The sequence below is a fragment of the Saccoglossus kowalevskii genome, chromosome 2, assembly GCF_978046115.1.
Source record: "Saccoglossus kowalevskii chromosome 2, keSacKowa6.1, whole genome shotgun sequence".
Lineage (NCBI taxonomy): Eukaryota > Metazoa > Hemichordata > Enteropneusta > Harrimaniidae > Saccoglossus > Saccoglossus kowalevskii.
Genome location: NC_140642.1, coordinates 43,374,564 through 43,401,604, shown reverse-complemented (window position 1 = coordinate 43,401,604; position 27,041 = coordinate 43,374,564). Strand labels below are relative to the sequence as shown.

At 33.6% G+C, this 27,041-nt stretch overlaps 1 protein-coding gene across 1 annotated transcript in view; it reads left to right on the top strand.

The window, feature by feature from the left end:
- Positions 1 to 20,618, top strand: part of LOC102805772 (protein O-mannosyl-transferase 2-like) — a 150,470-nt gene extending 129,852 nt beyond the window's left edge. Inside the window, exons 8-14 of the mRNA XM_085505840.1 lie at positions 1,830 to 1,912; positions 3,516 to 3,625; positions 11,792 to 11,913; positions 13,832 to 13,910; positions 14,028 to 14,179; positions 18,900 to 18,988; positions 20,443 to 20,618. Of these exons, the coding sequence (XP_085361966.1) occupies positions 1,830 to 1,912; positions 3,516 to 3,625; positions 11,792 to 11,913; positions 13,832 to 13,910; positions 14,028 to 14,179; positions 18,900 to 18,988; positions 20,443 to 20,618 (811 nt within the window). The remainder of the gene's footprint in view (positions 1 to 1,829; positions 1,913 to 3,515; positions 3,626 to 11,791; positions 11,914 to 13,831; positions 13,911 to 14,027; positions 14,180 to 18,899; positions 18,989 to 20,442) is intronic.
- The last annotated feature ends 6,423 nt before the right edge of the window (positions 20,619 to 27,041 follow it).

The window sequence follows — 27,041 nt, the reverse complement described above, 5'->3', positions numbered from 1 at the left end:
TGTGGTGGCTCCTCATCCTCCTCGGGTAGTCGTCTACCCCGGCAGCAAGGGAAGCATGTTTGACACTTACCTCTGCGACCGGGGGACAGGCATGTGTTCGACGAGTGGCCAGGTCACAACTTAGTGACTACCGCAGGCCTTGGGGAAACTCATCTCATGGGGAAGAGAGTACCCACACCTCGCAACTGCCACGTATTCCTGTCACACACAGATTGCGCCGGTGTAGTACGGTTTGGAGGCAGCGGGTGTCCAATCCCTGGACTTTCCAGTTGGTGACATACGGTTACAGGATGCCGCTGAAATCTCCATCGCCCCCATCAGTGTCTTCCCCATTCAGTACCGCATGGAGACGCCATTCAGTGTTCTTCTCTCCTTCCACCATTCCAACTGGCTAGCCCCACTAGCGGGGACTACCTGCATATACCGATACACCCAGCAAGATGCCATCTCTTTCGAGTCGCCCAGCTGGGCCAAGCAATTGAATCTCAGGTGCTACCAAAACCGTACTAGGGATTCAGGACGGAGTGCTAAGCACATATCTTTGTGTTATGGCCCAAGCTGGCAGGATAGGCCAGCCTTCCCGACTTCCATCACCAGGTGGATTACTGCAACTGTATTAGAGGTCTATAATACTTTAATTTTCTCTACACAGAGCTTGCAGAGACACCAAGTACGAGCGCATGAGGTCTGTGCAATTGGTAACTCACTAGTGCTAGCATCAGGCGCCCCCTCGAACATTTTTAGAGGGCAGGCTTCTAGAAAACGCATATGTCTTTATCAACTACTACCTAAGAGACACCCAACCCATTGAGGAGGACCTTTTTTAGGCTGGGTCTCGTCCTAGCGGGTCACACTTTGGTTGCTTATCCAACCACAAGGGCCCCTGCGCATAGGCGATAAGTCAGTCTCAGCATTTTTGCAGACGGATTTCTCTACCACCAGCATCTCCTGGAAGTTTCCATGTCTCGCTTTTCGACATATGCCCTCATGCAGAACTGTTTCGGTCTTTACTTCAAAGGCATAATATCCCCTAAATTGGGTTTTGGGTCTAGCTTTCTCGGGCACACTGTACCCTGTCTCTGTAGCGGCATTTTTTGCTTCTTGCTCCGGGGACAGCACAGGCAAGGTAAGACACCACCCTCTTTTGGGTCTTAACTAGGTGATGAGTGATTATCATCTCAGGAAACCTGCCACCTATCGGCGTCTGCTACAGTTCAAAATAGTCATTTTGACTGGCTGGAGTCTATGGTGGGTAATTTAGGTAGAGGGTTCTCCGAACCCGTCTATTCACATAGTTCATACCCACCATAGACCCCCCCCAACCATCCCACTCTTTCCGTAGAATGGGCCTAGTTCTCGGTGCTTAGAGAAAAAACCCAGAAGTGATTATCCAGCTGTAATGGTGCCGCCATATGGCCTCGGTCACGTGGTATGTGACGTAAGGGAAAAGAATCTTGGGGTTTCCCCTGACCTAGATTCTATCTCTTTGTCATTGGCAGAATCGCTGATTAATGCCTACAGTTCAAAATAGTCATTTTGACTGACCCGGAGTCTCTGGTGGGTATGAACTATGTGAATAGGCGGGTTCGGAGAACCCTCTACCTAATTCTTTAGTATGCCAAGTAAGACCAGGGCTGGACTTATCACCCAGTAGTCTGCATCAGGGAGTTGGGCTAATACTGACTGGGACAGGGTTGGAATAATCCGGTAGTTAGACAGCTATGATCAGCTATGATTAGGGTTAAGGTTAGGGTAACACAGTCGGCTGCTGACTGTTTACTATCTGTCTTATTTATATCTTCTATCATGTACATATTTTATTTTCACAGTGGATCTGGTGATGGTTTTTTCAGTTCTGCTTTTCAGTCCACATTAATTGGTAACAGTTTATATCATGCCTCCATGCCTGAAGGTAAGTGTAAGGTATTGTCTTCTTTATTTGACAACTGGGTTATTATGTGACAAATCTATTGTTCCTGAAGTGTGTTGTTACTATTCCATATTGAATGTAAAACAATAATTGGGTCATTCAACACCAATTAACAGTAATACTCTTCATTCTCTTCAAGCACCTATTCTGACTATATGATGAACCTAAAATATAGGCACTCATAATCGACATACAGACAAACTATAAAATCTGCATATTTCACTTTTACAAGATCAAAAACCATTCTATTTTTTTCGTCAACTGATTGTATGTCAAATTTATACTTGAACATTGGCAAATTTTCCTTGTTAGATTTGAGAGCAGTGAAAACAATTAATGTTTCCAGTTAATAAACTTTTGTTAGTCACTATTATGTAACAGTGACGGTAAATAAACCACCTTTTGTTATTTGTTTAAATGCAGGCTTTCTGTATTTTTGCATACACTGTCTTCATACTGGCAATTCGATATGTGCAAATGAAGCTGTGAGTTTGTAAGCAGCTTGTGATTGTGAGTTTGCAGATGCCACTGAACTGACAATTACTTGCTCAAATGTAACACAAGACTCATGATAGCAAGTTTGCAGCTAGGTATAGCAGTGGTTTCTTACATTTGCAAGTATTTATAAAGACCAAACATAATTCTAAACTTTAAAGAACTCTCTCTTGACATTACTTTATTCTGTCGTACAAACTTGCAATCGTCAGCTATGTGCTGTCTACAAACTTGCAATCGTCAGCTATGTGCTGTCTACAAACTTGCAATCATCAGCTATGTGCTGTCTACAAACTTGCAATCGTCAGCTATGTGCTGTCTACAAACTCGCAATCGTCACGTCACCTATGTGCTGTCTACAAACTTGCAATCGTCAGTTATGTGCTGTCTACAAACTTGCAATCGTTAGCTATGTGCTGTCTACAAACTTGCAATCATCAGCTATATCGTTAGATATGTGCTGTCTACAAACTTGCAATCATCAGCTATGTGCTGTCTACAAACTTGCAATCATCAGCTATGTGCTGTCTACAAACTTGCAATCGTTAGCTATGTGCTGTCTACAAACTTGCAATCATCAGCTATGTGCTGTCTACAAACTTGCAATCATCATCTATGTGCTGTCTACAAACTTGCAATCGTCAGCTATGTGCTGTCTACAAACTTGCGATCATCAGCTATGTGCTGTCTACAAACTTGCAATCATCAGCTATGTGCTGTCTACAAACTTGCAATCGTCAGCTATGTGCTGTCTACAAACTTGCAATCGTCAGCTATGTGCTGTCTACAAACTTGCAATCGTCATCTATGTGCTGTCTACAAACTTGCGATCGTCAGCTATGTGCTGTCTACAAACTTGCAATCGTCAGCTCAGTTCTATCTGCGAATTTAAAATTATCAGTTAAGAGTGCGTGTGTCAATCACCAATTTGCATACCTCATTCCTGACTGTCTTAACACATTGACAGCCAGGTAGAACCATGAATCTGCCTCCTGCAGGGAATGTCAAACCCTGAGTCTGGGCATCATTTTTGCAGTCATTTTTTTCTGATGCTCCAGGATTTAATGAAATTTCTGTACACTATTCACAGATTTAGCTTATGGCTCTATAATAACATTAAAAAATCAAAGACCTGCTGGTGGATTACTTCATTCTCATTGGCATCTTTATCCAGAAGGTGTTGGTGCTATGCAGCAACAGGTGAGTCTAATACCACACACACTTGATCTTATGGAATGTTGCATTGTGGGAATGTTTATCAGAAACAGGATCAATTATAGATGGCAGATTATTATTGTTAAACTATGTCTACCAGCCTTGAAGATGGCTGGCTACCCCAATTGTATGAAGTTTTTGACTTGTATGAATTATGTTAGGACATCCCAACTTCTAGAAGGTTGCAATAGTGATACGACTAATATGACTATTAACTATTATATATTGTTTATTGCTTTAGTTCTTAAGAATGATACTAATTCAGCATTTCCTACTGGTATTAGAAATAATAAATCACTAGGGCTGTGTCTTGTATTTATTTATTCACATCATAGCATCCACTCATAAAGGCAATAACAAAGATATTAGTATAGAGTTTTGAGATTCAATTCTGCCTATGTTTCAATCAATGACATCACAGAACACACTGAATGCTCGGAATAGTTTGATGGGAAAATTCAAGAAAACTCAAACTCTAGTAATACATGCTTTGTGAATAAGCAAGAACACATATACTAGTATTTATGTTTGTCATGATTTGGGGATTACCATGTTTATTACATATCCCACCACTTGCATAAGTTTATTTTATAAACCATGACAATAACAATAACTTGTTTGTATTCAGATCATAGCATACATTTATAGAGACAATAACAATAACTTGTTTGTATTCAGATCACAGCATATATTTATATAGACAATAACAATAACTTGTTTGTATTCAGATCACAGCGTATATTTATATAGACTATAACAATAACTTGTTTGTATTCAGATCACAGCATATATTTATATAGACGATAACAATAACTTGTTTATATTCAGATCACAGCATATATTTATATAGACAATAACAATAACTTGTTTGTATTCAGATCATAGCATATATTTACATAGACAATAACAATAACTTGTTTGTATTCAGATCACAGCATATATTTATATAGACTATAACAATAACTTGTTTGTATTCAGATCACAGCATATATTTATATAGACTATAACAATAACTTGTTTGTATTCAGATCATAGCATATATTTATATAGACTAACAATAACTTGTTTGTATTCAGATCATAGCATATATTTACATAGACAATAACAATAACTTGTTTGTATTCAGATCACAGCATATATTTATATAGACAATAACAATAACTTGTTTGTATTCAGATCACAGCATATATTTATATAGACTATAACAATAACTTGTTTGTATTCAGATCATAGCATATATTTACATAGACAATAACAATAACTTGTTTGTATTCAGATCACAGCATATATTTATATAGACAATAACAATAACTTGTTTGTATTCAGATCACAGCATATATATATATATAAACAATAACAATAACTTGTTTGTATTCAGATCATAGCATATATTTACATAGACAATAACAATAACTTGTTTGTATTCAGATCACAGCGTATATTTATAGAGACAATAACAATAACTTGTTTGTATTCAGATCACAGCATATATTTATATAAACAATAACAATAACTTGTTTGTATTCAGATCATAGCATATATTTACATAGACAATAACAATAACTTGTTTGTATTCAGATCACAGCGTATATTTATAGAGACAATAACAATAACTTGTTTGTATTCAGATCACAGCATATATTTATATAAACAATAACAATAACTTGTTTGTATTCAGATCATAGCATATATTTACATAGACAATAACAATAACTTGTTTGTATTCAGATCATAGCATATATTTATATAAACAATAACAATAACTTGTTTGTATTCAGATCACAGCATATATTTATATAGACAATAACAATAACTTGTTTGTATTCAGATCACAGCATATATTTATATAGACAATAACAATAACTTGTTTGTATTCAGATCACAGCATAAATTTCTATAGACAATAACAATAACTTGTTTGTATTCAGATCACAGCATATATTTACATAGACAATAACAATAACTTGTTTGTATTCAGATCACAGCATATATTTACATAGACAATAACAATAACTTGTTTGTATTCAGATCACAGCATATATTTACATAGACAATAACAATAACTTGTTTGTATTCAGATCACAGCATATATTTATAGAGACAATAACAATAACTTGTTTGTATTCAGATCACTGCATATATTTATAGAGACAATAACAATAACTTGTTTGTATTCAGATCACAGCGTATATTTACATAGACAATAACAATAACTTGTTTGTATTCAGATCACAGCATATATTTATATAGACAATAACACAAACTTGTTTGTATTCAGATCACAGCATATATTTACAAAGACAATAACAATAACTTGTTTGTATTCAGATCATAGCATATATTTACATAGACAATAACAATAACTTGTTTGTATTCAGATCACAGCATATATTTACATAGACAATAACACTAACTTGTTTGTATTCAGATCACAGCATATATTTACATAGACAATAACAATAACTTGTTTGTATTCAGATCACAGCGTATATTTATATAGACAATAACAATAACTTGTTTGTATTCAGATCACAGCATATATTTATATAGACAATAACAATAACTTGTTTGTATTCAGATCACAGCATATATTTATATAGACAATAACAATAACTTGTTTGTATTCAGATCACAGCATATATTTATATAGACTATAACAATAACTTGTTTGTATTCAGATCACAGCATATATTTATATAGACAATAACAATAACTTGTTTGTATTCAGATCACAGCATATATTGATATAGACAATAACAATAACTTGTTTGTATTCAGATCATAGCATATATTGATATAGACAATAACAATAACTTGTTTGTATTCAGATCACAGCATATATTTATATAGACAATAACAATAACTTGTTTGTATTCAGATCACAGCATATATTTATATAGACAATAACAATAACTTGTTTGTATTCAGATCACAGCATATATATATATATATAGACTATAACAATAACTTGTTTGTATTCAGATCATAGCATATATTTATATAGACTATAACAATAACTTGTTTGTATTCAGATCATAGCATATATTTATATAGACTATAACAATAACTTGTTTGTATTCAGATCATAGCATATATTTACATAGACAATAACACTAACTTGTTTGTATTCAGATCACAGCATATATTTACATAGACAATAACTTGTTTGTATTCAGATCATATCATATATTTACATAGACAATAACTTGTTTGTATTCAGATTACAGCATATATTTATATAAACAATAACAATAACTTGTTTGTATTGAGATCACAGCATATATTTACATAGACAATAACACTAACTTGTTTGTATTCAGATCACAGCATATATTTACATAGACAATAACAATAACTTGTTTGTATTCAGATCACAGCATATATTTATATAGACTATAACAATAACTTGTTTGTATTCAGATCACAGCATATATTTATATAGACAATAACAATAACTTGTTTGTATTCAGATCACAGCATATATTGATATAGACAATAACAATAACTTGTTTGTATTCAGATCATAGCATATATTGATATAGACAATAACAATAACTTGTTTGTATTCAGATCACAGCATATATTTATATAGACAATAACAATAACTTGTTTGTATTCAGATCACAGCATATATTTATATAGACAATAACAATAACTTGTTTGTATTCAGATCACAGCATATATATATATATATAGACTATAACAATAACTTGTTTGTATTCAGATCATAGCATATATTTATATAGACTATAACAATAACTTGTTTGTATTCAGATCATAGCATATATTTACATAGACTATAACAATAACTTGTTTGTATTCAGATCATAGCATATATTTATATAGACTATAACAATAACTTGTTTGTATTCAGATCATAGCATATATTTACATAGACAATAACACTAACTTGTTTGTATTCAGATCACAGCATATATTTATATAGACTATAACAATAACTTGTTTGTATTCAGATCATAGCATATATTTATATAGACTATAACAATAACTTGTTTGTATTCAGATCACAGCATATATATATATATAGACTATAACAATAACTTGTTTGTATTCAGATCATAGCATATATTTACATAGACTATAACAATAACTTGTTTGTATTCAGATCATAGCATATATTTATATAGACTATAACAATAACTTGTTTGTATTCAGATCATAGCATATATTTACATAGACTATAACAATAACTTGTTTGTATTCAGATCATAGCATATATTTATATAGACTATAACAATAACTTGTTTGTATTCAGATCATAGCATATATTTATATAGACAATAACAATAACTTGTTTGTATTCAGATCACAGCATATATTTATATAGACTATAACAATAACTTGTTTGTATTCAGATCATAGCATATATTTATATAGACTATAACAATAACTTGTTTGTATTCAGATCATAGCATATATTTACATAGACTATAACAATAACTTGTTTGTATTCAGATCATAGCATATATTTACATAGACTATAACAATAACTTGTTTGTATTCAGATCATAGCATATATTTACATAGACTATAACAATAACTTGTTTGTATTCAGATCATAGCATATATTTACATAGACTATAACAATAACTTGTTTGTATTCAGATCATAGCATATATTTATATAGACTATAACAATAACTTGTTTGTATTCAGATCATAGCATATATTTACATAGACAATAACACTAACTTGTTTGTATTCAGATCACAGCATATATTTATATAGACTATAACAATAACTTGTTTGTATTCAGATCATAGCATATATTTATATAGACTATAACAATAACTTGTTTGTATTCAGATCATAGCATATATTTACATAGACAATAACACTAACTTGTTTGTATTCAGATCACAGCATATATTTACATAGACAATAACTTGTTTGTATTCAGATCATATCATATATTTACATAGACAATAACTTGTTTGTATTCAGATTACAGCATATATTTATATAAACAATAACAATAACTTGTTTGTATTGAGATCACAGCATATATTTACATAGACAATAACACTAACTTGTTTGTATTCAGATCACAGCATATATTTACATAGACAATAACAATAACTTGTTTGTATTCAGATCAGAGCATATATTTCTATAGACAATAACAATAACTTGTTTGTATTCAGATCAGAGCATATATTTATACAGGTATGTACGACCTAGAAAAAGTGCCATATGCGAGTACCAAGTTGCGAGTCGCAAGTAGCAAAATATGCCATATGCTAGTGGTAAAAACGGCATATGCGAGTGGTAAAATGTATCATTTGCTAGTATCAAAAAAGCCCTATGCGAGGGGTAATACAAAGGCCAGGAAAACTGGTGTATGTGAGGGGTGGAGTCATTTGCCAGTTTGCTCAACGGCTGGATTAGTTTGCTTATAATATAATAACGTGCGGTTGGTTAAGATTGGCATGATGCTGTTGAGGCTTTTACTTTAGGGGTGATTCATATACATGTATAACAATAATGGTAGCAAATAGGTGTCAACGCGATCTAGCCTAGGGGTCAACCGGCGCACGCCGCCCGGTACTCAACATTACAGTCGACTAGTGTACGCGGATTACATCACGAAGGTCACAAATAAAAGCAGCTTTAACTACTATTTCCAGTGCTTTTTGTTTATTATTCATTTAAGTGCTTATATCAAAAAGTTCGTTCAGTCGTTTGCATAGAATCGATGTTTGCTCTTCACACACTGCACAGGAAACGTGACAGCACAATAATTTAATAAACGGCCATGACCAGCCAGCACACTCCACATAACATGTGAAAATTGGTCTGCGATTAAAGAATTACAATTGTAGTTAGTAAAAACGGGTGTTCACAGCAGGGTCACAGAATTCTTGTCACGCGCTGCCGGTTAAATGAAGACAATGGCAGGTTTCAAAAGTAGTCACACCTCGGAGAGGTGTTAAATTTGCCACAACCCAAGTGTTAACTAGCACACAATTCCATACTAATACATCGACACGAATTGATAGTATACGCAAAGAAATAAAGTGCATGTTGAGTGATATGTCCGCATGTTTACGAGACGTTTCTCATTGTCGTGCTTTAGAAAGTAATTCTTGTAAAATTTGTATGTTTTATATATGTGTTTTAGCAGTTGGTGTAACCATTTTAATTCCTTCTGAGAAGTTTAAGTGTTTCAATAAACCAAACCTCACACATGGAATGTGTCATCCGATAAGCAACGGCAGACGCTTCTTTGTTTCAATTTGTTTCAATTCAAATTTGATCCGGGTTGCGTGTAAATACTAGTACATTCCACGTGTGAGGGACGTCTCGTAAACATGCGGACTTATCACTCAACATGCACTTTATTTCTTTACGTATACTATCATTTCGTGTCGATGTATTAGTATTGAATTGTGTGCTAGTTAACACTTGGGTTGTGGCAAATTTAACACCTCTCCGAGGTGTGACTACTTTTGAAACCTGCCATTGTCTTCATTTAACCGGCGGCGCGTGACACAAGAATTCTGTGACCCTGCTGTGAACACCCGTTTTTACTAACTACAATTATAATTCTATGATTCTTTAATCGCAGACCACGGGTTCATACTAATTTTACCGAAAGAAATAACAATTTTCACATGTTATGTGGAGTGTGCTGGCTGATCATGGCCGTTTATTAAATTATTGTGCGGTCACGTTTCCTGTGCAGTGTGTGAAGAGCAAACATCGATTCTATGCAAACGACTGAACGAACTTTATGATATAAACACTTAAATGAATAATAAACAAAAAACACTGGAAATAGTAGTTAAAGCTGCTTTTATTTGTGACCTTCGTGATGTAATCCGCGTACACTAGTCGACTGTAACGTTGAGTACCGGGCGGCGTCGCCGGTTGACACCTAGGCTAGATCGCGTTGACACCTATTTGCTACCATTATTGTTATACATGTATATGAATCACCCCTAAAGTAGAAGCCTCAACAGCATCATGCCAATCTTAACCAACCATGTACACATCATTTCATAACCATGGTAAATATTTTACTGTGATAAAACACATTTGAACGTACGTTATTATATTATAAGCAAACTAATCCAGCCGTTGAGCAAACTGGCAAATTACTCCACCCCTCACATACACCAGTTTTCCTGGCCTTTGTATTACCCCTCGCATAGGGCTTTTTTGCTACTAGCAAATGATACATTTTACCACTCGCATATGCCGTTTTTACCACTAGCATATGGCATATTTTGCTACTTGCGACTCGCAACTTGGTACTCGCATATGGCACTTTTTCTAGGTCGTACATACCTCATTTATATAGACAATAACACTAACTTGTTTGTATTCAGATCACAGCATATATTTACATAGACAATAACAGTAACTTGTTTGTATTCAGATCACAGCATATATTTACATAGACAATAACAATAACTTGTTTGTATTCAGATCACAGCGTATATTTATAGAGACAATAACAATAACTTGTTTGTATTCAGATCACAGCATATATTTATATAGACAATAACAATAACTTGTTTGTATTCAGATCATAGCATATATTTACATAGGCAATAACAATAACTTGTTTGTATTCAGATCACAGCATATATTTATATAGACAATAACAATAACTTGTTTGTATTCAGATCAGAGCATATATTTATATAGACAATAACACTAACTTGTTTGTATTCAGATCACAGCATATATTTACATAGACAATAACAATAACTTGTTTGTATTCAGATCACAGCATATATTTACATGGACAATAACAATAACTTGTTTGTATTCAGATCACAGCGTATATTTACATAGACAATAACAGTAACTTGTTTGTATTCAGATCACAGCATATATTTACATAGACAATAACAGTAACTTGTTTGTATTCAGATCACAGCATATATTTACATAGACAATAACAATAACTTGTTTGTATTCAGATCACAGCGTATATTTGTAGAGACAATTAGAATAACTTGTTTGTATTCAGATCACAGCATATATTAATATAGACAATAACAATAACTTGTTTGTATTCAGATCACAGCATATATTTATAGAGATAATAACAATAACTTGTTTGTATTCAGATCACATCATATATTTATATAAACAATAACAATAACTCGTTTGTATTCAGATCACAGCATATACTCATAAAGATGATAACAACAAATGGTTGATTAAAAAGTTTGATAGTGATGAAGATAACTCGGTGGATCTTGTAAAAAATGGAGATTTAATCAGGCTAGAACACCTTCAGTGAGTTTTAAATTCTATTACCGGTATATTGTTTCTTTTATTGTAAACCAATACTGTACCATTGTAGCGTATTGCTTTGTCTTGTCGTGTATATTTATTATATTTGAGTATGTAAGGCTCTTCATATTGAACTAGCATGCTCACATTCAACACCAAATAAATTTCATCCAAACACACATTCTGCAGCATTTCCTGTGCTGAACTACTGAACAATAACTGAAGAAATGTTTCTTCTATGCATAAAGTTAACATAAGAAGCATAATTTAATTGCCAATGTGTAGATATTGATGGAATATATAGTCTACTCAGTAAAATAATTGTTTGAGTTTCTCAAAAATCATTGAGAATATGTTCCGGTTTACTTACCTACAGTGTAAGCTTTATTGTAGACCATTACTGTACTGTTATATGTCTTTATTATAGACCACTATTATAATGTTACAGTGTAGGCTTTATTGTAGACCATTACTGTACTGTTATATGTCTTTATTATTGACCACTATTATAATGTTACAGTGTAGGCTTTATTGTAGACCATTACTGTACTGTTATATGTCTTTATTATAGACCACTATTATAATGTTACAGTGTAGGCTTTATTGTAGACCATTACTGTACTGTTATATGTCTTTATTATAGACCACTATTATAATGTTACAGTTTAGGCTTTATTGTAGACCATTAATGTACTGTTATAGTGTCTGTATTATGGACCACTATTATTATGTTACAGTTTAGGCTTTATTGTAGACCAATACTGTACTGTTATAGTGTCTGTATTATGGACCACTATTATAATGTTGCAGTTTAGGCTTTATTGTAGACCAATAATGTACTGTTATAGTGACAGTATTATAGACTACTATTATATTGTTACAGTTTAGGCTTTATTGTAGACCATTACTGTACTGTTATAGTGTCTGTATTATAGACCACTATTATGATGTTACAGTTTAGGCTTTATTGTAGACCAATAATGTACTGTTATAGTGTCTGTATTATAGACCACTATTATTATGTTACAGTTTAGGCTTTATTGTAGACCAATACTGTACTGTTATAGTGTCTGTATTATGGACCACTATTATAATGTTGCAGTTTAGGCTTTATTGTAGACCAATAATGTACTGTTATAGTGACAGTATTATAGACTACTATTATATTGTTACAGTTTAGGCTTTATTGTAGACCATTACTGTACTGTTATAGTGTCTGTATTATAGACCACTATTATGATGTTACAGTTTAGGCTTTATTGTAGACCAATAATGTACTGTTATAGTGTCTGTATTATAGACCACTATTATTATGTTACAGTTTAGGCTTTATTGTAGACCAATAATGTACTGTTATAGTGTCTGTATTATAGACCACTATTATAATGTTGCAGTTTAGGCTTTATTGTAGACCAATAATGTACTGTTATAGTGTCTGTATTATAGACCACTATTATAATGTTGCAGTTTAGGCTTTATTGTAGACCAATAATGTACTGTTATAGTGTCTGTATTATAGACCACTATTATAATGTTGCAGTTTAGGCTTTATTGTAGACCATTACTGTACTGTTATAGTGTCTGTATTATAGACCACTATTATGATGTTACAGTTTAGGCTTTATTGTAGACCAATAATGTACTGTTATAGTGTCTGTATTATAGACCACTATTATTATGTTACAGTTTAGGCTTTATTGTAGACCAATAATGTACTGTTATAGTGTCTGTATTATAGACCACTATTATAATGTTGCAGTTTAGGCTTTATTGTAGACCAATAATGTACTGTTATAGTGACAGTATTATAGACTACTATTATATTGTTACAGTGTAGGTTTAAATTTTTAACAAAGTTTAGCCCTGTTACTATCTTGATATATTTGTTTATTGAAGTTATCAATTTCAAATTTTCTACAAGGACCAGGAGAAACCTTCATTCTCATAAAGAGCCTGCACCTATCACTAAAAAGCATTATCAAGTCACAGGATATGGCGAGGTAATGAGAATTCACTTCTTACATTGAATGTGCAATTTACGTATTAGGTAGTTGTAGTCAATACACTGGCTCAATTAATAGTTGAGTTTAATGCTGAGAACTGTGTTGTTATTACAGAATGGTCTTGGTGATGCCAATGACATATGGAAGATAGAAATTATTGATGGTCCAGATAAGACGCATATAAAAACAGTACGAACAAAAATGAGATTAATACATTTCATCACTGGATGTGCCTTGCATTCACATTCAAAAACTTTACCAAAATGGTGAGTATTTGTGAAATCATGGAATTTCTAGTATTATCACCACTGATTATATGATTATATAATAATATGTATATACACATTCTAATTAGCTAGATATTGTATGTTTGATAGCTATAGTGATACTGTTATCTGATTAGATTATAATATGAATATCCACATTCTAATTAGCTAGATATTGTATGTATTATAGCTATAGTGATACTGTCACCACTATTATCTGATTAGATTATAATATGAATGTACACATTCGAATAAGCTAGATATTGTATGTATTATAGCTATAGTGATACTGTCACCACTATTATCTGATTTGTTTATAATATGAATGTACACATTCTAATTAGCTAGATATTGTATGTTTGATAGCTATAGTGATACCGTCACCACTATTATCTGATTAGTTTATAATATGAATATACACATTCTAATTAGCTAGATATTGCATGTATTATAGCTATAGTGATACCATCACCACTATTATCTGATTAGTTTATAATATGAATGTACACATTCTAATTAGCTAGATATTGTATGTTTGATAGCTATAGTGATACCGTCACCACTATTATCTGATTAGTTTATAATATGTATATACACATTCTAATTAGCTAGATATTGTATGTATTATAGCTATAGTGATACTGTCACCACTATTATCTGATTAGTTTATAATATGAATGTACACATTCTAATTAGCTAGATATTGTATGTATTATAGCTATAGTGATACTGTCACCACTATTATCTTATTAGATTATAATATGAATATACACATTCTTACTAGCTAGATATTGTATGTATTATAGCTATAGTGATACTGTCACCACTATTATCTGATTAGTTTATAATATGAATGTACACATTCTAATTAGCTAGATATTGCTTGTATTATAGCTATAGGGATACCGTCACCACTATTATCTGATTTGTTTATAATATAAATATATACATTCTAATTAGCTAGATATTGTATGTATTATAGCTATAGTGATACCATCACCACTATTATTTGATTAGTTTATAATATGAATGTACACATTCTGATTAGCTAGATATTGCATGTATTATAGCTATAGTGATACTGTCACCACTATTATCTGATTAGTTTATAATATGAATATACACATTCTAATTAGCTAGATATTGCATGTATTATAGCTATAGTGATACTGTCACCACTATTATCTGATTTGGTTATAATATGAATGTACACATTCTAATTAGCTAGATATTGCATGTATTATAGCTATAATGATACTGTCACCACTATTATCTGATTAGATTATAATATGAATGTACACATTCTAATTAGCAAGATATTGCATGTATTATAGCTATAGTGATACCGTCACCACTATTATCTGATTAGATTATAATATGAATGTACACATTCTAATTAGCTAGATATAGTTATACTATATCTAGCTAATTAGAATGGCTTTACAGCATTTTCTGAATAAAAGGACAGTTAAGGATCCTCCTACGTTTGTGTTGGTGCACTTAGCGGAATTAGTTTTGAACTGGAATTGCTTTTCTTTTAATGGTAAACATTATATACAGAAACGAGGTGTGGCAATGGGTAGTTGTTTTGGTCCGAGCTATGCATGTTTATTCATGTCATATCAAGAGGAGTTAGTTTTTTCGTCCTTTCAAGGCACTAAACCTGAATTTTATGTCAGGTACATTGATGATGGCTTTGGTGCCATGTCTAGCAGTCGGGATGAGTTATTACAGTTCATTGACTTTGTTAACAACTTTAATCCCGCCATACAATACACACATGAGATATCAGAAATAAAACTACCATTTCTCGATATTTCTACTAAGGTAGATGGTGATCGCATTTCTACATCAATTTACACAAAACCTACTGATTCACATTGTTATTTACAGTATGAATCATCACATCCTACTAGAATGAAGGACTCCATACCTTACTCACAGTTACTCCGGGTACGTCGTATTTGCAGTGATGATACTGATTTCCGTAACCAGGCGAGGATTTTATGTGATTATTTCAGAAAACGGGGTTATCCTCGTAATGTCACTGGGAAAGCATTGGCCAAGGTTGTGTCAATGTCAAGAACGGATTGTATTGGTTCTACGGTTTCCCGTGACAATCGGGATCGTGTAATTTTGGCACTTACGTACCATCCTTTAAATGTCAGGATTAAAAACATTATGTACAAACATTTTCACATTTTACAGACCAGCGAGGACACAAGTTCTACGTTTCCACTAATGCCTACTACTGCCTGGCGCCGTGACACTAATTTAAGGAGGTTATTGGTGCATACGGGTGAAAGGGGAGACCCTGAGAAATATGGTTCTGTCCCGTGTAATCGTCCTAGGTGTAATACTTGTCCTTTTATTACAGACACTAATCGTATATTTGGTCCCAAGGGAGATGTTGAGGTCAAATATCCGTTCAGTTGTATCACTATGAATGTTGTATATTGCATTTCATGTATTAGATGCGGGAAACTTTATATTGGTTGTACAGTTCGTCGACTGGGTGATCGGTTTGCTGAGCATCTACGGCAAACTAGACAGAAAAATCGTTATTATCCGGTTTCACTTCATTTTAATTCTAGTGGACATAATATTACAGATATGTCTATTTCTGGTGTATGTGTTGTCAATGGCAACGAAAATCAGCTCAGGTGTGTCGAGGAGGAAACTATATTCCGCCTTGGAACTAAAGAACCCCATGGTATTAACAAACAGTTCAACTCATTTGTTGAGCTCACTACCTAAGGCGCGTTATTTGTTCTATTGTGGAATTTTTTGTGATTCTAACTTCATAGTTCATGCGCGTTCTTACGTTCCTATGTTCTACCTGTATGTTATCACACTTGCTTCTATGCTATCGATAAAGAGCCATTGCTCGAAACGTCTAGCTATTTTTAATAGTTATTTAGGACTACGATTACCAAATATTATCTTCAATATATCATACTTATCAGTCCGAGCAGCGTTTATTTATTTATAAACTACCATCACCACTATTATCTGATTAGATTATAATATAATATGAATATCCACATTCTAATTAGCTAGATATTGCATGTATTATAGCTATAGTGATACCGTCACCACTCTTATCTGATTAGTTTATTGAATGTACACATTCTAATTAGCTAGATATTGTATGTATTATAGCTATAGTGATACCGTCACCACTATTATCTGATTAGATTATATTAAGAATGTACATATTCTAATTAGCTAGATATTGTATGTATTATAGCTATAGTGATACCGTCATCACTATTTATTGATTAGTTTATAATATGAATGTACACATTCTAATTAGCTAGATATTGCATGTATTATAGCTATAGTGATACTGTCACCACTATTATCTGATTAGTTTATAATATGAATATACACATTCTAATTAGCTAGATATTGCATGTATTATAGCTATAGTGATACTGTCACCACTATTATCTGATTAGATTATAATATAAATATCCACATTCTAATTAGCTAGATATTGCATGTATTATAGCTATAGTGATACCGTCACCACTCTTATCTGATTAGTTTATAATATGAATGTACACATTCTAATTAGCTAGATATTGCATGTTTAATAGCTATAGTGATATTGTCACCACTCTTATCTGATTAGATTATAATATGAATGTACACATTCTAATTAGCTAGATATTGTATGTTTGATAGCTATAGTGATACCGTCACCATTCTTATCTGATTAGATTATAATATGAATGTACACATTCTAATTAGCTAGATATTGTATGTTTGATAGCTATAGTGATACCGTCACCACTCTTATCTGATTTGTTTTTAATATGAATGTACACATTCTAATTAGCTAGATATTGTATGTTTGATAGCTATAGTGATACCGTCTCCACTCTTATCTGATTAGATTATAATATGAATGTACACATTCTAATTAGCTAGATATTGTATGTTTGATAGCTATAGTGATACCGTCACCACTCTTATCTGATTTCTTTATAATATGAATGTGCACATTCTAATTAGCTAGATATTGCATGTATTATAGCTATAGTGATACACTCACCACTATTATCTGATTAGATTATAATATGAATGTATACATTCTAATTAGCTAGATATTGTATTTTTGATAGCTATAGTGATACCATCACCACTCTTATCTGATTAGATTATAATATGAATGTACACATTCTAATTAGCTAGATATTGTATGTTTGATAGCTATAGTGATACCGTCACCATTCTTATCTGATTAGATTATAATATGAATGTACACATTCTAATTAGCTAGATATTGTATGTTTGATAGCTATTGTGATACCGTCACCACTATTATCTGATTAGATTATAATATGAATGTACACATTCTAATTAGCTAGATATTGTATGTTTGATAGCTATAGTGATACAGTCACCACTATTATCTGATTAGTTTATAATATGAATATACACATTCTAATTAGCTAGATATTGCATGTATTATACATGTAGCTATAGTGATACCGTCACCACTATTATCTGATTAGATTATAATATGAATGTACACATTCTAATTAGCTAGATATTGTATGTATTATAGCTATAGTGATACCGTCACCACTATTATCTGATTAGATTATAATATGAATATACACATTCTGGGGGGGGGGGTGACCCCTTAGGGTCATTCTCTAATCAAATGATGTCAGATGTTAACTTCGTATTCTAATGTTAATTCTTGCAGGGGCTGGGAACAGTTAGAGGTATCTTGCAATCCATATGTCCGAGAAAAGAATAATTTATGGAACATTGAAGACCATTTCAATGAAAAATGTGAGGATATTTTATACAACATCGTCATAGACATAAATTGCAGCTATGCATATTACCAACTATTTATAAGATTTGCATATGCATTTGGTAATATGTCATAAAGATCTTATGGGAAGTGAACTCTCAACCTTTTCAAGTTTCCTTTTTTCATCACTAATTCATAAAATTCATAAAGTCTTTTTTATAGTGTGCACTTTTCTTCAGAAGATTGGGACAAACATAGCTAATTTTTTTGATTAAAAACTGAAAATTGAGTTAAATTTTGTCTGTTCATTAGGGTTAATTTCTATAACATTGAAGAATATAAGAAATAAATTGCAGAAAAATTTGGGTGAGATAGTCTGGTGGTGAAAAGATCTTCTTTCACACTTTGCATCTTGTCTGTTGTCAACATTTTTTCTTCAGTCATTCATTTAGATTTGATACTTTTCAGGAGAGCGCTAGTACTTTTAGTTATTCTTTCTCAGGTTTGTTCATTTTGTGTTCATAACCTCAATTCTCTAATTTGAGTGAATATTTTTGGTAAAAATCCTACTTACTAATTTGTTATAGATAGACGATAGCATGATCACTTATTAACTTGGTTGGACCTATGTGGGATTTAGACATTTTGTTTTAATAACTTCCATTCTCTAAGTTTAGAGACTATTTTGGTCATTATCGATTTAAGATTTGGTCTTGAAGATAGCTTATCTGAATGCTTTAATATTGTATATGTAAGTGCTTGTGGCAAACCTCTATCTGATTTGTTAAATTTGTGATGGTTTTCTAATGTTAGTGAATATTTTTCAAAGATTACCAGTCAAATGTTTTTGAGGTTTTTTGGAGGAAACTCTGTCAGATTGATTTGAATCATTTCAACATCAGATTAATTCTTTTAGTATTGATTAATTTTATATACTTTTTTCATAATGCATGTCAACTGGGAAGGCCAGAAAGCCATTTTAAACATATAATGTTGGTGTTAGATTCTCCATATTCTACTAGAGTAGTACAACATCAAATTATGTAATTTGTATGAGTTTCAAATTTTTTAAAATTTTTCAGTGTCAATCAATTTCCAAATATATCTAGGTCATTTTTATTCAAACATGACACACACCCTATGGTTTGTTGTACACTTGGGTTTCTATGATCAAGATAAAAATTAAACATCAAAGGGTCCTGGTTTGATTGAAATGGTTAGCTGGATGCCATTTTGTTTTTAAATATTGACTGATAAACCTTTTTTAATCGACTTCTTTTCTTATTACTGGTATTTACACTATCAGAGTATATTTTGAAGTGAGAACTTAATGCACTATTTAGAAGAAACCCATGTTTTCTGGCCTGCTTAGTCAAGATTTATGTATGTTAGATCAGAGATTTGGCTACTGATAATACAATTTCATGAACATATTTATCTCAGTGTCTACTGCTGTAAGTGTCTCATTCATAGTGTTCATGTTTTCCAGTACCAAATAGTAGTTTTGAAGTATTTGCCCCATCATTCTTTGAGAGCTTACGAGAGTCACATGCTGTAATGGTTCAAAGTAACAGTGGACTGAAGCCTAAGGAAGGTGAAGTGACTTCAAGACCATGGCAGTGGCCAATCAATTATAGGGTAAGCATTAATAACTTTGGTAGTTAATAGGATTAGTGTAACTAGCTTTGGCAATAGCTATTCAATAATAGGTTAAGTGAGTCTTATGTTTGCATTGGCCAATTAACTACAGTGTTAGCGAGTCTTATGTTTGCATTGGCCAATTAACTAGTGTTAGCGAGTCTTATGTTTGCATTGGCCAATTAACTAGTGTTAGCGAGTCTTATGTTTGCATTGGCCAATTAACTACAGTGTTAGCGAGTCTTATGTTTGCTTTGGCCAATTAACTACAGTGTTAGCGAGTCTTATGTTTGCATTGGCCAATTAACTACAGTGTTAGCGAGTCTTATGTTTGCATTGGCCAATCAACGACAGTATAAGTGAGTCTTATGTTTGCATTGGCCAATCAACAACAGTGTAAACGAGTCTTATATTTGCATTGTCCAATCAACGACAGTGTAAGTGAGCCTTATGTTTGCATTGGCCAATCAATGACAATGTAAGTGAGTCTTATGTTTGCATTGTCCAATCAGTACAGTATAAGTGAGTCTTATATTTGCATTGGCCAATCACCTACAGTGTTAGTGAGTCTTATGATTGCATTGGCCAATCAACTACAGTATAAGTGAGTCTTATGTTTGCATTGGCCAATCAACTAACGTGTTAGCGAGTCTTATGTTTGCATTGACCAATCAACTTCAGTATAAGTGAGTCTAATGTTTGCTTTCGCCATTCAATTACCTTGTAAATGAGTTGTATGTTTGCATTGGCCAACCAACTACAGTGTAAGTGAGTCTTCTGTTTGCATTGGTCAATCAACTCCAGTATAAATGAGTTTTATGTTTGCATTGGCCAATCAACTACAGTGTTAGTGAGTCTTATGTTTGCATTGGTCAATCAACTACAGTGTAAGTGAGTCTTATGTTTGCATTGGCCAATCAACTACAGTGTAAGTGAGTCTTATGTTTGCATTGGCCAATCAACTACAGTGTTAGTGAGTTTTATGTTTGCATTGGTCAATCAACTACAGTGTAAGTGAGTCTGATGTTTGCAATGTCCAATCAATTACCTTGTAAGTGGGTCTTATGTTGCATTGGCCATTCAATTACCTTGTAAGTGAGTATTATGTTTGCATTGGCCAATCAACTACAGTGTAAGTGAGTTTTATGTTTGCATTGGCCAATCAACTACAGTGTAAGTGAGTCTTCTGTTTGCATTGGTCAATCAACTACAGTGTAAGTGAGTCTTATGTTTACATTGGCCAATCAACTACAGTGTTAGTGAGTCTTATGTTTGCATTGGTCAATCAACTACAGTGTAAGTGAGTCTTATGTTTGCATTGGCCAATCAACTACAGTGTAAGTGAGTCTTATGTTTGCATTGGTCAATCAACTACAGTGTAAGTGAGTCTTATGTTTGCATTGGCCAATCAACTACCGTATAAGTGAGTCTTATGTTTGCATTGGTCAATCAACTACAGTATAAGTGAGTCTCATGTTTGCTTTCGCCATTCAATGACCTTGTAAGTGAGTCTTATGTTTGCATTGGTCAATCAACTACAGTGTAAGTGAGTCTTATGTTTGCATTGGCCAATCAACTACAGTATAAGTCAGTCTTATGTTTGCATTGGTCAATGCAGTACAGTATAAGTGAGTCTCATGTTTGCTTTCGCCATTCAATGACCTTGTAAGTGAGTCTTATGTTTGCATTGGCCAATCAACTACAGTGTAAGTGAGTCATATATTTGCATTGGTCAATCAACTACAGTATAAGTGAGTCTTATGTTTGCATTGGCCAATCAACTACAGTGTAAGTGAGTCTTATGTTTGCATTGGCCAATCAACTACAGTGTAAGTGAGTCTTATGTTTGCACTGGTCAATCAACTACAGTATAAGTGAGTCTCATGTTTGCTTTCGCCATTCAATTACCTTGTAAGTGAGTATTATGTTTGCATTGGCCAATCAACTACAGTGTAAGTGAGTTTTATATTTGCATTGGCCAATCAACTACAGTGTAAGTGAGACTTATGTTTGCATTGGCCAATCAACTACAGTGTAAGTGAGTCTTCTGTTTGCATTGGTCAATCAACTACAGTGTAAGTGAGTCTTATGTTTGCATTGGCCAATCAACTACAGTGTTAGTGAGTCTTATGTTTGCATTGGCCAATCAACTACAGTGTAAGTGAGTCTTATGTTTGCATTGGCCAATCAACTACATTATAACTGAGTCTTATGTTTGCATTGGCCAATCAACTACAGTATAAGTGAGTCTTATGTTTGCATTGGTCAATGAAGTACAGTATAAGTGAGTCTCATGTTTGCTTTCGCCATTCAATGACCTTGTAAGTGAGTCTTATGTTTGCATTGGCCAATCAACTACAGTGTAAGTGAGTCATATGTTTGCATTGGTCAATCAACTACAATATAAGTGAGTCTTATGTTTGCATTGGCCAATCAACTACAGTGTAATTGAGTCTTATGTTTGCATTGGCCAATCAACTACAGTGTAAGTGAGTCTTATGTTTGCATTGGTCAATCAACTACAGTATAAGTGAGTCTCATGTTTGCTTTCGCCATTCAATTACCTTGTAAGTGAGTATTATGTTTGCATTGGCCAATCAACTACAGTGTAAGTGAGTTTTATGTTTTCGTTGGCCAATCAACTACAGTGTAAGTGAGACTTATGTTTGCATTGGCCAATCAACTACAGTGTAAGTGAGTCTTATGTTTGCATTGGCCAATCAACTACAGTGTAAGTGAGTCTTATGTTTGCATTGGCCAATCAACTACAGTGTTAGTGAGTCTTATGTTTGCATTGGTCAATCAACTACAGTGTAAGTGAGTCTTATGTTTGCATTGGCCAATCAACTACAGTGTAAGTGAGTCTTATGTTTGCATTGGCCAATCAACTACAGTATAAGTGAGTCTAATGTTTGCTTTCGCCATTCAATTACCTTGTAAATGAGTTGTATGTTTGCATTGGCCAATCAACTACAGTTTAAGTGAGTCTTATGTTTGCATTGGCCAATCAACTACAGTATAAGTGAGTCTCATGTTTGCTTTCGCCATTCAATTACCTTGTAAGTGAGTTTTATGTTTGCATTGGCCAATCAACTACAGTGTAAGTGAGTCTTATGTTTGCATTGGCAATCAACTACAGTATAAGTGAGTCTTATGTTTGCATTGGCCAATCAACTACAGTATAAGTGAGTCTTATGTTTGCACTGGTCAATCAACTAGTGTAAGTGAGTCTTATGTTTGTATTGGCCAATCAACTACAGTTTTAGTGAGTCTTATGTTTGCATTGATCAATCAACTACAGTGTAACTGAGTCTTATGTTTGCAATGTCCAATGAATTACCTTGTAAGTGGATCTTATGTTGCATTGGCCAATAAATTACCTTGTAAGTGGGTCTTATGTTTGCGTTGGCCAATCAACGACAGTATAAGTGAGTCTTATGTTTGCATTGGCCAATCAACGACAGTGTAAGTGAGTCTTATGTTTGCATTGGCCAATCAATGACAGTATAAGTGAGTTGTATGTTTGCTTTCGCCATTCAATTACCTTGTAAGTGAGTTGTATGTTTGCATTGGCCAACCAACTACAGTGTTAATGAGACTTACGTTTGCATTGGCCAATCAACTACAGTATAAGTGAGTCTTATGTTTGCATTGGTCAATCAAGTACAGTATAAGTGAGTCTCATGTTTGCTTTCGCCATTCAATTACCTTGTAAGTGAGTCTTATGTTTGCATTGGCCAATCAACTACTGTGTAAGTGAGTCTTATGTTTGCATTGGCCAATCAACTACAGTGTTAGTGAGTCTTATGTTTGCATTGGTCAATCAACTACAGTGTAAGTGAGTCTTATGTTTGCATTGGCCAATCAACTACAGTATAAGTGAGTCTTATGTTTGCATTGGCCAATCAACTACAGTATAAGTGAGTCTAATGTTTGCTTTCGCCATTCAATTACCTTGTAAATGAGTTGTATGTTTGCATTGGCCAATCAACTACAGTTTAAGTGAGTCTTATGTTTGCATTGGCCAATCAACTACAGTATAAGTGAGTCTCATGTTTGCTTTCGCCATTCAATTACCTTGTAAGTGAGTTTTATGTTTGCATTGGCCAATCAACTACAGTGTAAGTGAGTCTTATGTTTGCATTGGCAATCAACTAGAGTATAAGTGAGTCTTATGTTTGCATTGGCCAATCAACTACAGTATAAGTGAGTCTTATGTTTGCACTGGTCAATCAACTAGTGTAAGTGAGTCTTATGTTTGCATTGGCCAATCAACTACAGTGTTAGTGAGTCTTATGTTTGCCTTGATCAATCAACTACAGTGTAACTGAGTCTTATGTTTGCAATGTCCAATCAATTACCTTGTAAGTGGATCTTATGTTGCATTGGCCAATAAATTACCTTGTAAGTGGGTCTTATGTTTGCGTTGGCCAATCAACGACAGTATAAGTGAGTCTTATGTTTGCATTGGCCAATCAACGACAGTGTAAGTGAGTCTTATATTTGCATTGGCCAATCAATGACAGTATAAGTGAGTTGTATGTTTGCTTTCGCCATTCAATTACCTTGTAAGTGAGTTGTATGTTTGCATTGGCCAACCAACTACAGTGTTAATGAGACTTACGTTTGCATTGGCCAATCAACTACAGTATAAGTGAGTCTTATGTTTGCATTGGTCAATCAAGTACAGTATAAGTGAGTCTCATGTTTGCTTTCGCCATTCAATTACCTTGTAAGTGAGTCTTATGTTTGCATTGGCTAATCAACTACTGTGTAAGTGAGTCTTATGTTTGCATTGGTCAATCAAATACAGTATAAGTGAGTCTCATGTTTGCATTGGCCAATCAACTACAGTGTAAGTGAGACTTATGTTTGCATTGGCCAATCAACTACAGTGTAAGTGAGTCTTCTGTTTGCATTGGTCAATCAACTACAGTGTAAGTGTGTCTTATGTTTGCATTGGCCAATCAACTACAGTGTTAGTGAGTCTTATGTTTGCATTGGTCAATCAACTACAGTGTTAGTGAGTCTTATGTTTGCATTGGTCAATCAATTACAGTATAAGTGAGTCTTATGTTTGCATTGACCAATCAACTACAGTATAAGTGAGTCTAATGTTTGCTTTCGCCATTCAATTACCTTGTAAATGAGTTGTATGTTTGCATTGGCCAACCAACTACAGTGTTAATGAGTCTTATGTTTGCATTGGCCAATCAACTACAGTATAAGTGTGTCTTATGTTTCCATTGACCAATCAACTACAGTATAAGTGAGACTTATGCTTGCATTGGCCAATCAACTACAATGTAAGTGAGACTTATGTTTGCATTGGCCAATCAACTACAGTGTAAGTGAGTCTTCTGTTTGCATTGGTCAATCAACTACAGTGTAAGTGTGTCTTATGTTTGCATTGGTCAATCAACTACAGTGTTAGTGAGTCTTATGTTTGCATTGGCCAATCAATGACAGTATAAGTGAGTTGTATGTTTGCTTTCGCCATTCAATTACCTTGTAAGTGAGTTGTATGTTTGCATTGGCCAACCAACTACAGTGTTAATGAGACTTACGTTTGCATTGGCCAATCAACTACAGTATAAGTGAGTCTTATGTTTGCATTGGTCAATCAAGTACAGTATAAGTGAGTCTCATGTTTGCTTTCGCCATTCAATTACCTTGTAAGTGAGTCTCATGTTTGCATTGGCCAATCAACTACTGTGTAAGTGAGTCTTATGTTTGCATTGGTCAATCAAATACAGTATAAGTGAGTCTTATGTTTGCATTGGCCAATCAACTACAGTGTAAGTGAGACTTATGTTTGCATTGGCCAATCAACTACAGTGTAAGTGAGTCTTCTGTTTGCATTGGTCAATCAACTACAGTGTAAGTGAGTCTTATATTTGCATTGGCCAATCACCTACAGTGTTAGTGAGTCTTATGATTGCATTGGCCAATCAACTACAGTATAAGTGAGTCTTATGTTTGCATTGACCAATCAACCATAGTATAAGTGAGTCTAATGTTTGCTTCGCCATTCAATTACCTTGTATATGAGTTGTATGTTTGCATTGGCCAACCAACTACAGTGTTAATGAGTCTTATGTTTGCATTGGCCAATCAACTACAGTATAAGTGAGTCTTATGTTTGCATTGGTCAATCAACTACAGTATAAGTGAGTCTCATGTTTGCTTTCGCCATTCAATTACCTTGTAAGTGAGTTTTATGTTTGCATTGGCCAATCAACTACAGTGTAAGTGAGTCTTATGTTTGCATTGGCAATCAACTAGAGTATAAGTGAGTCTTATGTTTGCATTGGCCAATCAACTACAGTATAAGTGAGTCTTATGTTTGCACTGGTCAATCAACTAGTGTAAGTGAGTCTTATGTTTGCCTTGGCCAATGAATTACAGTGTTAGTGAGTCTTATGTTTGCATTGATCAATCAACTACAGT